Below are 17,610 nucleotides of genomic sequence, written 5' to 3'. Positions count from 1 at the left end.
GCACTGGATAAACATCAGAGAGATTACTTTTGTTTTCTTCGTTTTAAAGACCTCTTGCACTAAAATTCAGAATCAAAAAAAAAAAAAAAAACCACAAAACAAAGATAAAAAGTCCATCAACTTCCTCACCCATTGCTTACAAAGTCAAAACAGGGCATACTGAAGGAAAACTTGCCTTTTCTCTCACTTGTCTTTGTAAAGCAATGAAAGCGCTTATTTCAATGTGAAGAAAAATAGGTGAATGGCATATGGGCCTCTCATACCAAGCAGGAAATGGAAACTGTTGTCAAACTTCTATCACTGTTTTAAAGGTGTGTTTATAAAATGGTAATGTTGCTTATGAGAATGTACCTGCTTTGTTCAAAAATCAGTCCCTTTTGGGGGCAAAGAAGTCACTAACAATTAAGAAAGCAGGTGTTGGGAGAACCTCTCTACCTCCTCCTCCTCTTTTTTCTAATCCTACTGCAATAAACAGAACAAAATGAGACATCTCCCTACTGTTTGTGTAATAGACCCAAACAGGAACAGCAAGAGACAATTACATTTCAAGTGGCTTCTTCCATTTCCCTTTACTAAGTGAATTAGAGGAAGGAATGTTGGTGGGATTACTGCCATGTGGAGAGAAACATCTGGGCATGAGGAATTAACAGTCTCTGTTTCCATTATCTTACCTCAAGTTTTCCACTTCTTTGGCTTCCTCAGGTAGACTAGCTCACAAATCTCTAAAGGTTTTTGGTGTCCACCATCCCATCGTTCCATGACTCACGAAGGGCAGCATATCCAAGCAGAACCATTTGCTGTCACAAAAATAAGTCCTGGATTCTTTTCTCCTATGATAATACCTAGCTATATATTTCAGATTACAAAAACATGGGAAAGAAATGCATTAGCCAATATTCTGAGACTATCCATTGAATGATCTAAATGAGATAGGATAAAATTTTAAATTTTGACAATGTTACTTTCTTCCACTTTTAAGGATGCTTATGATTACATTAGACCCAGGTGGATAATCCGGGATCAACCATAGTCTTCCTATTTTAAGATCAGCTGGTTAGCAGGCTGTGCTGACCTCCAGGCCCCTTTCAGGGACCTTCCTTGCTGATACAGAGACCAATTTTTGTTTTTAAAGATTTATTTATTTATTTGTTTGTTTATTTATATAAGCACTGAGTACAGTCAGAAGCACGGGAGGGTGAGAGAATTCACCAGAGCCAGAGCGGGGAGCAGAGCAGCCAGAAGGACTGAAGTACACTGCTGAGGGGAGCAGCGGGTGGCAGGAGAGGTCTGCGCGCCATGTGGGACCCTCCTCCGGTGGTCGGGGAGCAGCCGGGGATCGAACCAGCGCTGCAGAGGCTGCGGGCAGCTTCGCAACCCAGCACTCAACTGCTGCGCCACTGGGGAGGCCCAAGAGACCAGTTTTTGAATGTGATCTGCACTTTGTCTACAGGTTAAAAATATTACATGTAATAAAATTTAAAGTAATACTACTTCAGCTACATGTTTTGAATACCATGTGTTCAGTAGCATAATGAACATGTTTAGCAGATCTTACAACTCGGTAATGTAGAAATTGTTACAATCTCCATTATAAATGAGGATACTGAGATAATAGGTCCTTTGAGGTAAGACCATATGGCTAGTAGATGGTTTGTATTAGGCACTTCGACTATAGAACCCTGGTATGGAATACCTGATTATAAGAAAGTACAAGATGCATGGATGGGAGGGAGAGAGAAAAGGATGGGATGTGAGAAGGGAAGGAAGAAAGGAAGAAAAGAGAAAAAGAATAGAAGATTGAGTTGCCAACCTTAAAAGAGTGGGATATTTCCATTCATGGCATTTTATTGGTCATACTTTTAAATCAGGCAGCCCATGGATTTCAATAAATTTCATCCTGCACTGATTTCTCCTAAGAATTTGGTCCTGTGGGTAGTTTGTGATTTATTTTTCCTTGTTTGTTTTTTATCCCTTTCTCTGTGTTCAGGTAGTATATACTTGGCCCAGTTGCTGAGGAATCTGTGACTGACTTCACCATTGACTTCAGAATGTTCTGGCAAACGTATCACTCTTTGGGGACTCTGTGCTCAGGGGTGGATGTGAAACTCTCCTCTGCTTCCTTCACCTTGGCCCGCCTTGTTCCCTGCCTCTGCTTTAACAGCATATCATTTTCCCTTCCTCCAGCAACAAAGCCTCAGGGACACTTAATCTCACATTCTCTGGAGGCCCTTTGGTGCCTGAACACCATAATCAAGAAGGGGTGGGTGTGATCAGGGATAAGTTTTGATTCTTTGTCTGCCACTCCACATTTAGGCTTTTCATGTTCACATTCCTTCCCAAGGTTTATAATAAACGTAGGGACATAGCTCAAGGGCAGGACGAGGTTTAACTTCAGTAGAGGTACAATAGAGGCTATTTGGAAAGTAAAACTTTCAAATGGCAGGTTAGCCTTGAAGAATATATTGAATTAGATATGCTGTGTGCCTTGATTCATGATGATTTCTGCATAATAGCATAATAGCGTTGCTATGTATATTACTTAGGTGCTTTAGTAGCCTACAAAATGGACAGTTTAGAAGATTAACTTCATGGAATCAATGTATGTGTTGATGAAGAACATAGGGGTAAGAGCCAGATAACCTGGCTTCCTGTGCTGACTCTACCATATCCTGATGGACCTTGACCTCTCTGGGTATAGATTTGATTTGTTAAAAATGGAGATCATAGAAACTGCCTCACAGGATTATTCAGAGCATTAAACAAGATGTATGCTAAGCACAGATCTTTCTTTATCATAGTAAACTCTTGATAAGTAGAACAATTTGTTACTGTTGCATGATTACTATTTGAAGGCTTAATTCTGTAATTTTGTCTATCTACCTTCCTACCTTCACTCATTTGCTCTTTACTTATATAAAGTTCTCTGTTTGCCAATTCTTATTTCTTGTCAGTTTCAGGTTGCTATGGTCACCTTTTAAGATGTGCTGTCATTTCAAAGCACTGGCTAAATACAGCCAAGACTGACAACTATGAATAATTCCACAGAGCCCCTAAAACACTCTGGCATTTCACTCAAACTCTTATATATGTCACCAAGTTGTTCTCTGTTGTTTTGCACCTCTACATTCTCAGCAGATTTCAGATACAGTTACTGAAGGTAGATATCATCTTCCTCTGGAAAATAATCCAGAAGGAATCAATGTGGAGTAATTGAACTTCATGAGAACATCACTGTCAAGTCTAAAAATATATGGAAAGATAATCATGTTTTTTCTTCCTTGTACATTTCAGCATGTGCATGTCCACGTTCTTCCCAGGAAGACTGGAGATTTTCACAGGAATGACAGCATCTATGATGAGGTAGGTCTGCTCTCTCTGATCTTATTGTTTGATCACCAGGGCTGTCAGCTTAACAAAGTCAGCCTAATGAACCAGGTATCACCTGAAATATGGTCTTAAATGTGATTCTACCCAATATGACTTGTAAAGTGGCAGTAGTGGCCAAGGAGCCAAGGATGGTCATATTGGGAATCCAGGACATTCTTTTTGAAATGAAATCCAGCAGAAACAAAGTGTAGAGATTTCTTCCCTATAATTTACAGGACACTAAATATTTGCATAGAGATATGGCCCACAGTATCCATAAGAGAAAATCTATAGTATGAACAATGAAAATCAAGCAGATTGCTATAGGATATTTTAGTAAAAAGCTACATTGTTTTAAAATATTTTGGAACTCTGATTTTTTTCTCCTAATAGTTTTTATTCAATGTGGGACTTTGAATTACCAGCAGAAAGTTGGATGGTTTGAAGAAATGTATATATCCCATGTATCATAAATATTTTAATAATTGCTAGCTGATTAAGCATTTACTTGATTTCTGGAGTCTTCGTTTCAAAGATATTAGTGGGAAACCACTGCAAAGATGAGTCGGCAACAGCTGGTTAAGCTGCTTCTGGGATTATCTTCTTTATCTGGGTATCTGTCTGCATTATGAGTAATACATAGGCTATAATGGTGGAATAAAATGTCTGAAGACAATGTCAGTTTTTATTTTACTCAGTGAAAGGAACTATGCTCCCTGTGTGTAACAGTAGGTAAAATTGCAGTAGTACCCTGAGCTGCTTGGTTGAAAAGGGCTTTGAAATTGTTTCTAGCTGGAACAAGGAAAAGTACTGTGATTGATTAGCAATGTCTGCCGTGGTATTTGATACATGGTATCCTGTGTTTTCCGGGAGCTGTGGTATTCCTGCCTATGGTGGAAATGGCCTAATCTTGGTCCTTTAGTGCTGGTTGTGGACTAAATTCAATTCTAATCATTGGTCTTTTAGTGCTGGTTGTGGACTAAACTCAATTCCGAGGCATTCCCTTCCCTAGAGATTTTGATTCAGTAGATTTCAGAGATACCCAGGAATTGGTAATTATGTGAGTCTGAGAAAATTCCAGGAGATTCTGATGCAAAACTTTGATGTGTGGGAATAGCCTTTCCTCTCACATTTGGGCTTTCCCTGTGCTGTATCCTATGATCTTTTAATTTGAATTCATTTTCATTGAATATGGAAAGTGGTTTGAGGCTGGTAAGGGCTTAGTTCAAGGTGGAGGGAAATCAGAATTATGGAGTAATTATAAAAATATGCATTATAAAAATATAAGTACTGATCTTATTAGCATAAAGTAAGGTTAATAAAAAGTTGCCAAGGACAGGGTATTTTAATGAATAAATTAGCACATGATTTATATACAAGTGAATACTGCTAAAGTGGCATTAAAAGTGCTTGAAAATACCATTTTCTTACGCTGAACTGTCACCTTGAAATTTTGTTTACATTCCAAATGTGCTTATGACAGGAGCTGCAAGGTTACATTTCAGCCCAGTTGGAGACATGATGTCCAACACTGAGGTTGGTGTGTGACCTTTCTCTCCTCCTTTTCCCTTTTGCCCTTGCATACAAATGGTGATAACATCTCTAGTCTCTAGCCCCACAGAGGAGGTAACACATGATCCCTCCTCCCACCTGTTGGGCAGAACATCTTAGTAATTACTTTGAGTTCTTTTTTTCGATCAACCCTTTAAGTTATATGTAGTATATACAGTACTCACTAAGAGATTGTGGCACAAAACCATGAAGAGATTGAACTTTGAAGACAGGAAAAATTTGGTTTAAATCTCAGTGTCATCTACTCATTGTGTGACACTAGGCAAGCCACCCAACCTCTGTGTTTTAATTCCCTTATCTCTAAAATGCTAGTAATACATATATACACTACGAAAGATTGTTGTATGTAACATATGACATACATGTAAGGCTATGCATGTAAAGCTTATTAGAAGACTTGGAACTTAATGAACATTTTTAATTGGTAACTATTTCTATTCACAGGTCTTTATGAGTTTTTTGTTTGTTTATATTTGCTCATAGAAGAGCTGTGGTGTAGGCCAGTGGTGCAGAGGGGAGAGGTGAGAGGATTCACCAGAGACAGAGTGGGAAGCAGAACAGGCTGATTTACTGAAATATGCTGCTGAAGGGAGCAGCAGGTGAGACAGGAGAGGTCTACTGCACCACATGTGGGTCAGCTCCCTGGCAAGGGATGGAACTCAGGCTATTGCGGTGATAGTGCTGCAACTTAATCCCTCAGCCACCAGGGAGGCCCACAAAGTCAGGTCTTTGTATTCTTCTAGTCAGTGTGTGACCCCCACAAGGGTCAGGTTTCCAATTTTCCCTCTCGGTTTAACCATTCATTCTCAGATTTATCTTCCTCTTTATACAAAAATACTTCTCTAGTTTGAGTATATAAGTTAATGTCTAGAAAGTGGAATGAAGAGCAGGAAGCACTGCATAAGACATAATAGACATTAGACAGAGTGATCTTAATGAGAAATGCTGAAGTGATGAGAAACAGCATTCCTTATGTCAATGGGAACATTCACTCTGGATTATGCATCTGTCCATGAAATACAATAAGCAGACTGTAAGGGAGGGTAGGGAGTGGGGAACAGTACAGCAGGAGACTGAGCTTGATAAAATGTCATTGTATTCCTACTTCCTACTGTTGAAGAAATTGAAAATGATGGCTAAAGTAGCTGGAGATTCTAAAACAGCTAGGAATGTGGTGTTCTCCCTGGGTACTGTTTTAAAAGGAATAGTGACAAACTGGAGAATGCTCACAGAAATGTAAATGGAATGCCAGAGTTTGGAAACAGTTATCTGGGGAGTAGCTGAAGGGAAATATGCTTTGAAGAAGAGAAGATTTACAGAGGGAAGGCAGTGTCAGGCCTCTATTTTTAAATATCTGAAGGACTGGCAGGTGCAAAAAGTACTGAGTATATTTTATGTAGCCACAGAGGGCAGATCTAGCACTATTAGGCTAAAAGGGGGCAGATGTCAGCTGCATGTTACCATAGGTCATTTTGATAGAAACTTCTGAGCATGTAGAATGCCTTATAAGGAGTTGAACCACCCATCTCTGTATCCATGAAAGCACAGAGTTTTTGGGCATGTTTCTTCCCATGGATTTCTACATCCAGCCTTTGAATGGACCACGTGACTATGATTCCTGTCTTTAGAAATTTAGCCCCTTTCATCGTTACCTCCATTTTTAGATTATGTAAGTTCTATAACAAAGTGTTTTTGATTATTTGTTTGTCATTAGTATCACAGCATTTGAGTTACAGCCTATCAAACATTCTTTTTTTGTTTAGTTTGGAAATATAATAACTCTTCTCTGAGTTACATGAGATCATGCTCTATTAATTTATCTCAATCCCAGTTTACTTAATGTACTTTTCTCTAGCTCGGTGTTGCATATTAACAACTCATGGGCTTTTCTAGCCTTTATGTTGCCTGCAAATTATTTTTTAATGAGTCTGAATGTTAGGCATGTCACTCATTCTCTAAATCACTACTGTTCCCACTGTTCCCTGTTTCTTACCTAGGTTTGCCTCATTCCTTTAGGATTCCTACCTGGCCCCTAAAGGCATTTGAGTTTGAGATCCCTGCCTATTTCCTGGGTTCCTCCTCTTCTGTCTACCACTCAAATGTTACTATCCCAGAATCTTTAGTCTGTTACAAGTATCCATCCATTTCACCTCCTTGCTAATGTATGTACAGTGCTATGACCCTGCGTGAGCAATTTCAATAGCAGGTCTTGCCTGCCTCCTTAGCTCTGTTAATCTCATTCTCCCCCACTGCTTGCTTTTGTTAGATATATCATACTTGTTTCAGTCTAGGGGATTTGCACATGTTGCTTTATTTGATTACAACTTTGTCCATTTTCTCTCCTCCTTCATATCTTCATCCAAATTTCAGCTCACATGTGACCTCCTCAAAGACTCCTTTTTCACTGATCTCCCAACCCCACCTAACATAGCTAATCCCCTATCCCCTCTACTGCAACTCTGACATATTACCATTTTTATTTCCTTCTCAGCATTTGTCACACTTGAAATAATTTATTAGTTTATTGCTCAGTGTCTTCATCTGTAATGATACTGGATAGCTTTGAAAACAGAAACCTAATCTGGTATAGGAAAAGTCTTCAATAAATATTTGTTTAATGAATAAGTACATGAAAGTACAGAGTATTGGACTACAATTTGAAGTACCCTACTCATCCTAAAATAATTTAGATTCAGAAAAACATTTTGCTTTTCAGAAGGGCAGTTTATTAACTCATAGCTACGTTGGGTGAGACTCTGACATGGTAATATCAGCCATCTGAGGTTAATTTAATGAACATTAATAGAACACAATTTGCTGGTCAGAAATTAGTGTGTAGAAGACTGCAAATTGTGGTACACTGGAAGGGCTTGGAGAAGTAATTATAAACCTTATCTGACTGCTAAACAAGTCTGGCTGGCATATGTCAAAATTGATAAGTAACTTGGCTTCTAAAACCTAAACTTGCATGACTGTTACAAATACAGATATAGGATTTGCTGAAAGCAGATTTAAGAGTGTCTCTTCCATTTGTTCCAACCTTGATTATCATCTTACAGTTTATTTTCATTTGCTTTTCTTCCATTTCTTGGGCCTGTATTTATCTTTATGAATTTTATTAAGTATATTATCTTTTGCATGTAAGAGGTTGAGTTTCTCTTCTCTCCCTCATAACTAAATCCAAGCTGCACCCTTTCCAAGGAATGATAACCTTCCTGTATGGTTTTCCATGCAGTTATTATTTATCTGTTGCTCCCAAGCTCCTTCTACATCTATGGTCTTTAAATTTCCATAAATTATGTGAAGCCTTCTTTGAACTCAGTGAGCCCTCCATTATCTTGACAAGTTGATGAAGATTATGATAATGACATAAATGGGTCTTTGGATAAAACAGCATGTACAGCTAATGTGAGGGAGAGAAACAGTCATTGCCTAATTCCATGGTATATCATCTCATTAACTCAGTAAGACATACCCTAGCTGTGTCCCAAATAAGCAACTCTCATAACTGTATTGGACAATTCATCCAATGTTTATGGATGACATTGAATGGTTGTGATTGTGCACTGTAAATAAAACACATTACTGACAAAGGAAGTGACTATTATTAAAGCAAATGGGAGTAGCAATCAGCAATTGGACAAATTCAACCATGAATTTCATAGACAGAGCAACTGTGGGTTCAAGCACATCATTGTAAATGATTTGCTTGGCTTAACAAAATGCATGAAGAAAATCAATTTGATAAAATGTGGGTGATTTGGGCCTGACGCCTGGAAAGAATCATTATAATGCTCATAATGTTTACTGTTGATTTAGAGTTCTTCCATACCATTTGACCATAGACTCAAAGTCCATGGGTCCCCAGTTGACTCTCCAAAAAGGAAGGAATTTACATTGAGGCAGTTAATTGCTTCTTTTCCTATGGGCTCGATTAAGTTCTCATACTGAGGGATGAGTTTTTGAGTGTTTGAGAATTTTGGAATGAAAACTTTATTACCTCGTAAGAATAAAGTAAGAGCTCCATGTTTTTTTTTTTTTCTTTTAATTAATGAGAACATTTAATGCTAACAATCTGGATGTGTTATAACCAACAAATTAAAAATATAGTAATGGTAATTTAGCGACCTATGACCTCAAATTCTACAAATGTTCTTTGGCTACCTATTTTAATGATAAGAAATTGATAATCTGGCCAGATAATTAATGAGTTAAATCTGTTTCTTGGAGGAAAGGAATATTAACAGCAAAACATTGGGTTAAAGGTAGCCTACCACATGTGGAAAAGTATGAAGACTTACAATGGTGGTTATGGTAGGTTGGAGGAAAAATGATGAAGGAAGCGAGAGTGACTGATGAGGCGCGAGCAGGTATGGATAGGAGGAACTCTAAGGCAAAGAATGCAGCTCTGGTTTTTCCTAGAATCTGCTTGGAAATCTGACATCCTGGGTCAGTTTTCTCATAAATATTCCTGTTTCATTTGCATATGCTCCATTATGTATTAGTGAGGAATGAAAAAATAAAGCTGACCAGTCAGTCTATGCATAGTATCCAAGTAAAGGCATTCCATCAAACTGCTGCATGTTATCTTCCCTCATTTTCTGAATAAGGTTTTATTGTGCTGTATGCCCTCCACAATGAAATCTTTTTCCAGACAGATCTAGTCCAGCAGAAATCTGTAACACGCTTGCTAGTCAAGGTGCGAAATGCCTGCTCTAGTTCTTGCTTCTGGTTTCTGTCTTCCTACCTATTTCTTACCGCCCTGTTCTCAGTCACACGATGCTGCATGCAAACCTCAGTTACCATCCATACTTAAAGATTAGATCATTTGTATATTTAGAAAAACCTTAATTAGGCTTACATTCAAAGTTCTTAACATAACTTTTGCTGATCAGACACTTAAGAGTATCCAAAAAGCTTTGGTAACTTTGGAGTCTATATGCACTAAAGCAAACTATCAGGCTCCCAAATAAGAACATTTTCTTATTACTGATATTTTTTTAAGCACACGGAGATTATGGGGAATGAGAATAGGAATAAAAAATTATAGAAGATGAATTATGACCAGAACTGGAAAAATACAGCAGGAAGAAAAGAGATATGAATTAAGCATTGACACTTTACTCTCCTTTTTTTTTTTTTTTTAAGATTTATTTATTTATTTATACTAGCACTGGGTACAGTCAGAAGCCCAGGAGGGTGAGAGAATTCACCAGAGTCAGAGCAGGCAGAAGGACCGAAGTACACTGCTGAGGGGAGCAGCGGGCGCAGGAGAGGTCTGCACTCCATGCAGGACCCTCCTCCAGTGGCCAGGGAGCAGCCGGGGATCGAACTGGCGCTGCAGAGGCTGCGGGCAACTTTGCAACCCAGCGCTCAACTGCTGCACCACCGGGGAGGCCAAGACACTTTACTCTCAATATAAATTACAATGTCCCAAAAGAGAAAAGTCCCCCCAAACATTTGACTTGATCTCTCTTTTTAAAGAAGAAAGACTAAATAAGCAAGAATTAGGAAGGGAAGGAGGTAAAACTAATACAATTTTAAAGCCCTGAAGAATTTGAAAATGTTTTTTCTTTTCAGTTACCTTCTGCAATTCTTTAAGCAAAGCCATGACACACTTAATTCAAATAGCTTTTACAAATAAATCTTATTACCCCTTCCTTTGGATCAAAGTGCATTTTTTGAAACTATGATGTGCTACATGTTATCAGAGAGGAATGAAAAGTCCTCCAAGTTGTCTTCTTCAGAGAAGGCACAAAGAGCCTAGAGGCACAGCCTAGCATTTTATTCCAGTATAGGAAGGCAAAATGTGGTAGTACTTTTGTCACCATCAGATGACATTTGCCACCTATGTCCGCAGTCTCTGCTTTGTACAGTGTGTTCTAGAATAACACTACCCAATAGAAATATGAGGTATGTTACAGATATAAATGGTAAGTTTTAAAAATACTTAGCCACCTTAAAACAGGTGAAAGAATAGGTATAATTAATTTTATTGATGTAATTTTAACCCTGTATAGTCAAAATATTGTCATTCTAGCTTGTATCTAATATAAAATGTTTTAATGTGATATTTTAGTTCTTTTTTGTATAAGTCCATTTTGCATGTAAGTTCTGGAAAATCATTGTGTTTTTTACATCTCAATTCAGACTATAACATGTGACTAGTGTATAATGCAAGGTCAGAGTTTATTAAATCTCAAAAACTCCATTAGTTTCTTTAAATTGTAATTTGTTATAAAACCTCTCAAATTTTTTACCCTGGTCTTTCAAATTCAAAGTTCACTAATTTATTTTTCCTTGTTCTCAAAACCATAAGATAACACAGAAGATATGTCTTCAAACAATTGTGTTGCATTCTATATCATCCCTGATCAAAGACAGGATGGAAGTTGTAAAAATTAAAGGACCTTAAAGATGACCAGAGAGCTCCTTCTACACAGAGCTTACTTTTACTTTCTGTCTTTTTACTAATTTCACCAGGGTTTCTCACAAAATAATTTTGTCGATTTTAGGGGCTAGATGAGTCGCCATTTTGCTCTTTTTTTTTTTTTTTTTCCTGCAAGTCAGTGATCTTCTTTCTATGGGTGACTCAAAGAAGCACAATTCAATTGGTTAAATCTTATTCCCACTTGGAATAACTAGCGTCGTTTTGTGGCATTATCGGAAGGATTAAGACTGGATCTCTAAATCTATATTAGTCAGCGAACGTTCAATCTCATTTCAGTGTCCCAAAACAGCCAAACTTCTCAATATCTCAATTTTCTTATCTATAAAATGGCTATTATAACAGCGTTGCTATGAAAATTAAATGAGTTATTCTATATAAAGCCATAGAGCAATGCCTAGTGAATAGTTAACACTCAGTAAAAGTTGTTTAATTAACGTTATTGTTCTGAGAGCATGTCAGAGAGCTTTCTAAGGAGATGATAGGAGTGAGTGAAGATTTACTTCAGAAGCTGAAAGAGGACACCGACCTTAGGACCCTATCTCTGGCGACCCAGGAGGTTTCCCAGCTAAAAGAAACCTGTTGGGGAGAGATCGTACTAGTTCAATGCCATTACCTGTGATTGTTACTGTGTGTATGTGTGTGTGTGTGGGTGTGTGTGTGTGCTCGCACCCGCACACGTGTGTATAATTGGTGTACCAACAATTTTCAAAGACAAAATGGCTCAATAATTTGTGTGCACATTAAATTTTTACACTTCTATGAGTAGGCAGCCTATCTTGATATTCTATCTTGATATTCAAACAGATGAGGAAATCTCTCCCAGAAAGAATAAATTCTGAATTATGATTTTAGTTGAAGACTTTGAAATTTTTTGTTTACTGGCACACAACTCTTGAAAATTATCCTCCTTGCCCCCAAATTTAGAGAAACAAATTGAAACAGTCTAGATTTTCTTGACTAGAAAGAAAATCTAGAAAAGGTTTCTCTACCCACCTAACTCTCAATTCTACATATTAGTTCAATACAATGATTTATTACGAGTTCATTAATATTAAATTAGCTATTTAAATCTGTGTTTCTCATGTTCCCATATTTGAAATGTGGAGGACAAAATCTAATAGCATCAGGCTTCTGGATTTTGGTTAACAGTAATAAAAATGCTAGTTAGTAATCTTTGTTTAAAAGAAGTAATAAAAATAGTAATATGGTAGAATATTACTTTTATTTGAGAGTCCACAGTTGACTGAGTTCTATGCTAAATGTTACACAAACATTAATTTTCATAAACCTTGTAGGGTAAGCATCAATACCATTCATTTGAAACTAGACTTCACAGAGGTGTCTGTCTCAAACCCTTACAAACAGAAAATGACAAATCTTTGTTATACTATTTGACTACAAAGCCCTCCTTATTTCCATTACCCATTAGTATGAGGAAAATTTTATACCTAATTTTTATGGAAAACTCAGAGAAAAATAAATCATTTTCTTAGAGATTATTACTTCCAGGGGTAAATTAAGGTTCCAGTTCCCTGTTCAACCTTTGAAACATTTTCTTGCATATAGACATCCACACTTACACACATACCACATCCTATATTTCTATTAAGTCCTATAGGTCTTAGACATACCACTGCTAATTAAGTATGTAATACAGTGGAGAAAACTGGCATTTTCTGAAGTTAGACATTTTCTTTGCTTTTAGGATATGATCCACTAGCCCCCAGCTAGGTTTATTGTAACTCCTTTTTATAGTTTTTTTTTTTTTTTTTAACTCAGGAAAGTCATCAACATACTCCAGCCAAGCTTCCCCAATTCCCAAGGTCATCCTTTCTGAGCTGATTTTACGTATTGAACCTCTTAAATACTTTTGCATGGCTTATAGTGTATTCATGTCATGATAACACACTAAAATATTTAAAAGGAAATTGCTGCCTCCTTTTTTTCTCAAAAAGAAACAGTCTTTGCTTACAACTCTCAAAGGATCACAAATATCTTCTAGGCCAGCTGCATCAGTACCTGTTGGAAATCCTTCTCATATTAGCAGTAACTAAGGAATTCATAGAATATTCCCTTTGCACTGAAATGCAGTCTTGCTTCAGTATCTTCCTTTTCCTTTAAAAGAATTTTGGTTCTCATCAGTTATTGAAATGAATTTGCACAGTTGGGTCAAATATATGCATGAACTTTCTTTTTAGCTGGCTTTTCTAGTCATTTTAGCCATACCAGTTGATGTCAATACTGAGGCTAAATTAATCTTTAGCAACCTGAAATCTGTAATAAGCAACCAGACTTCTTAAGTCATTTTCTCTGTACACGATATTTATGTCATTTACCTTCTTTCCCTAAGACATTGAAATAGATATTTTTTTCTGGTCTCATATTAAAATTAGGAACATGAGAAGTGTGGGCAGGGCTGGGGTGTTTCATTTATTGGTGTTTAGAGGCCTGAATTAGGATTCTTGATAAGAGTTAGGGGAAAAAATTCATTACTTGACAATACCATCAAATGGAGTAGGATACTATGTTGTGATTATGACATTGGCTGCAGAGATAATACATTTAATGTAGTGCAGGGTGGGAAGGTGAGTTTTTTTTTTTTTTTTTACCTCCAACAGATAAGAAACTGAGGCACAGAAAGATATGGTAACATTTCTGAGTCACAGAGATAGTCAGAAACAGACCTCAGATTCCTACTCAGGCTGTGACTCCAGTCTGGATTCTCTCACTCTGCTGCCTTTGTGAAGCCCCAATATGTCTCAGTCACCTTTGCCCTTTTTACCTCCACACACTGAATACATCCCACTGTATTACATTTTCAGAAAAATGTTTTTTTGGGCTGACTCTTGTTCCTGCACCCCATGAATTCAGAGTTGAGTTCACCCATCCCTCGGTTCTGTGGTTTTACTCTATCACCTTATCGTCCCATTTTGGGGTTCTACTCTCCTTCTTGTCAAACCTCAGGAAAGGAACTGTACCTTAATTGTAAGGTAAGAAGTTCATATGATTAACTTTCCTGAGATGAAAAAGTACTTTTTTTCAAACTATTAAAATCTGATTGAAAACGTGTGAGATTTTATATCCAGCCTTAGTCTAGAGGTCCAACGGGACTTTACTAGTAACTCCAGAATCACAAAGCCCAGCTCTATTCCTTGTATTCACTTCTGGGATCTATCTGAAAATAATAAATGGCCCTTAGAGTCCTCACCAGCACTAATATAGGACAATCCAAAATAAACCAACCCACATGCACCTCATGTTTTAAAATTGTGGCAACATCCTGCCAATAAGATAATAAGTATTAATCTTTTAGCCCTCTCTGGGCTTAAAAATGCTATTATTTATATCATAGTTACCAAATTATCTCAGCATGTTCATCAACCTTTTTTTAGTTTATATTTATTTTAATTTTGGGGTTATATTATTGTTCCCCTATATATGCACTTGTTAGCTCACCCTCCACCAAACCACCCATGCCAATATCCCATCTGTTGCCTTCCCCCTACGATAGGTAGCCATTGAACTTAGTAAGTCCAAGATTTATTCCTGCTGCATTTTGCTCATGTATGGTTTTTTGGTTGATTATATTCCAAAGATGAGTGAAACATCTGACATCTATCTTTTACTTTCTGATGTATTTTACTTCAAATAATCACATCGAGGTCCATCCATTTTTGTACCAAAAGCCACTGTTTCATCTCTTTTAATAGCTGTGTAGTATTCCATTGAGTGTATTCCACAGTTTCTTTAACCATTAATTCATTAGAGGACAGTTAGGTTGATTCCGTGACTTAGCAATTAAGGACAAAGCTGCTATTAACACAGGCATACATGAACCTTTTCACGTTAAAGTTTTCTTATTTTTAGGATAAATGCCTAATAGAGGTATTGATGGATCATACAGAATCTCCATTTTTATTTTCTTAAGAAATTTCATTAACATTCCCATAGTAAAGTTGGCACCGATTTGTCTTACCAACAAGTTACATGAGCTTTCCTTTTTCACTACATTCTTGCTAACATTTGTGTTCTATTCTTTTTGCTATGGATCATTCTCACAAGGTTGAGGTGATATCCAATTGCGGAGTTTTGTTTTTTGTTTTTGTTTTTTTTTTTTTCTAACTGTGGTTTTGATTTGCATTTCCCTTATAATAAGGGATGTTGAAATTTTTTTTTTCACATGTCTCTAGGCCATCTGAGATGTCTTCTTTAGAAAGATGTTTAGGATTTTTGCCCAATTTTGATTGGGTTGTCTGTCTGCTTGTTGCATTCTATTTGTACTTTGTAAATTTTGGATATTTATCTATCAAACTTGTGTAATTTATCTATTTTGAAAAATCTTTACCTGAGAAATGATTTAAATGCTAAATAATGGTGGAGTGGATTTTATTGGTATATATTCATATATATATCAATGTTTTAAAATAAGTTTAATGACATAGGTATTGAAATATAATATTAAATGTAAAGAATGGTTTCAGACATTCAATATTCTTTTTCAATCAGTGGCATTCAGCTCAGGCCTAATTCAGCTCCATTTTAGTTTACATTCTCTCAATTCAGCTTTCTGCTTCCTGGGGCCATTATGATAATCATGTCACCTGGAGTTGGTAAGAATTATGTGGTTCTTGGCTGTTGTTTCTTTGGCTCCTCGTGTTCAAGCAATCTGTTTTGCTTGGTATTTGGGTATATCCCTGGTCCATACTTATGCCATCGAGGGGGCCATCATCCTTTGAGGGTTGATGATCATTGGCTTCCTGCATCCCCAAGGTATCCATGATTCTGACATGGCCACCGCTCATAACATAGGGAGGACACTTATTGTGTGTCCTTCAGTAGTCCTTCTCATGAACATAGAAAACTTTTTTTCTTCTACCATACTTTCTTGAAGCCTGGAGGAGATTTAGGACTCCTTGGTGTACCCTCACATAGATGTTACAACCCTTCATCACTTTCTTTGTGGACCCATATACTTCCAGAATTCAAGGCAGGAAAATTAGAGTGCAAGTCTTTTACTCTTAGATTCTCAAGTCCAAAGGGAATGCTTATAGCAAGTCACCTGTGGAAAGCAGAAATGCCCTCCACCCAAAGTTACCCACATCCTAATCTTTAAAATCTATGAAAATAATACCTAATGAAGTGTTAAATATGTCTTTAAATTAGAATTAGTTACTAATCAGCTGACTTGAAGATTATCCTGGGTTATCTAAATGGACCTAGTATAATCACAAGGGTCCTTAAATATGGAAAGAGAGGCATGAATGTCAGTGTCAGAATGAAGCAGCACACTGTAGAATAGACTGACACTGCTGACCTTGAAGATGGAAGGGGGCCATGAACCAAGAATGCAGGCAACCTCTGAAAACTGAAAGAGGCGATAAAACAAGTTTTCTCCTGGGGGCTGCAGAAATACAAAACTATGGACAACTTGGTTTTAGATGGTTGAGACCCATCTTGGATTTCTCACCTCTAGAAACATTAAGAAAATAAAGTTGTTGCCTTAAGCCACAAAGTTGGTAGAAATATATTATCGCAGCAAATATGAAATGACTGTATCTAAAAATTTAAGAACTCAGCCTAGGTTTTAGGGGAAGGGCAAGGGTAGAGGATGTTGGCCTAATGTACTTGTGTGTTCCTACATGATCTCTCCTCTCTTTTTCTTTTCCCCATCCCCTCTCTTTATCTCTCTTATCTCTGTCCATTCTCCAGTTCAAAACTCTGTTTTTCAAATGTGAGGATGGGCATGTAAAGCTAGTCAGCATTCTATCCCTGCCTGAATAATTTCTCTCACACTGGTGCTGTGCCTTTTGCACATGGAAGCCAAGTTCATGAGTGCAGGAGATAACTTCTGAGCAGTAGGTATACTTCCAGTTAGCCAGGAGAGGGTCAAAAGGGAAACAGCATGCCAGTGATTACTTTGAAATATTAACTTGCCTTGTCTGGAAAAGAACTGAGCAACAATAACTATGGAGAGAGTAGAAATCCCGAAGTAGCATTGGGCAAAATATTTTGATAAAGGGTCAGCTAGGTTCAGGGAAAGAAGTGACCACCTACCTTCTCTCTTATAGAGTCTCATGTCCTGACTCTATTGCTAATGAGTCTTTGGTCAGTCCCCTTTGTTTGGGGCTCAGTTTCCCTATTCTCAAACTGAGAGGCATTCATCTTCTCTCAGTCACCTCTAAGCATACTTTGAAAGTCTGATACTTTGTGATTCCATGACA

General features: G+C 37.4%; 1 protein-coding gene across 11 annotated transcripts in view; it reads left to right on the top strand.

Moving 5' to 3' along the window:
- The window catches only part of FHIT (fragile histidine triad diadenosine triphosphatase), a 1,313,834-nt gene that overhangs the window by 1,132,948 nt on the left and 163,276 nt on the right, over positions 1-17,610 (top strand). For all 11 annotated transcript variants that reach the window (XM_054695155.1, XM_054695163.1, XM_054695138.1 and 8 more), the window contains one exon: positions 3,292-3,360. In XM_054695155.1, the coding sequence (XP_054551130.1) occupies positions 3,292-3,360 (69 nt within the window). The remainder of the gene's footprint in view (positions 1-3,291; positions 3,361-17,610) is intronic.

Source organism: Talpa occidentalis, unplaced genomic scaffold, assembly GCF_014898055.3.
Source record: "Talpa occidentalis isolate TD23 unplaced genomic scaffold, MPIMG_talOcc4v2.1 talOcc4.10, whole genome shotgun sequence".
Lineage (NCBI taxonomy): Eukaryota > Metazoa > Chordata > Mammalia > Eulipotyphla > Talpidae > Talpa > Talpa occidentalis.
This window is presented reverse-complemented; position numbering and strand designations above follow the sequence as displayed.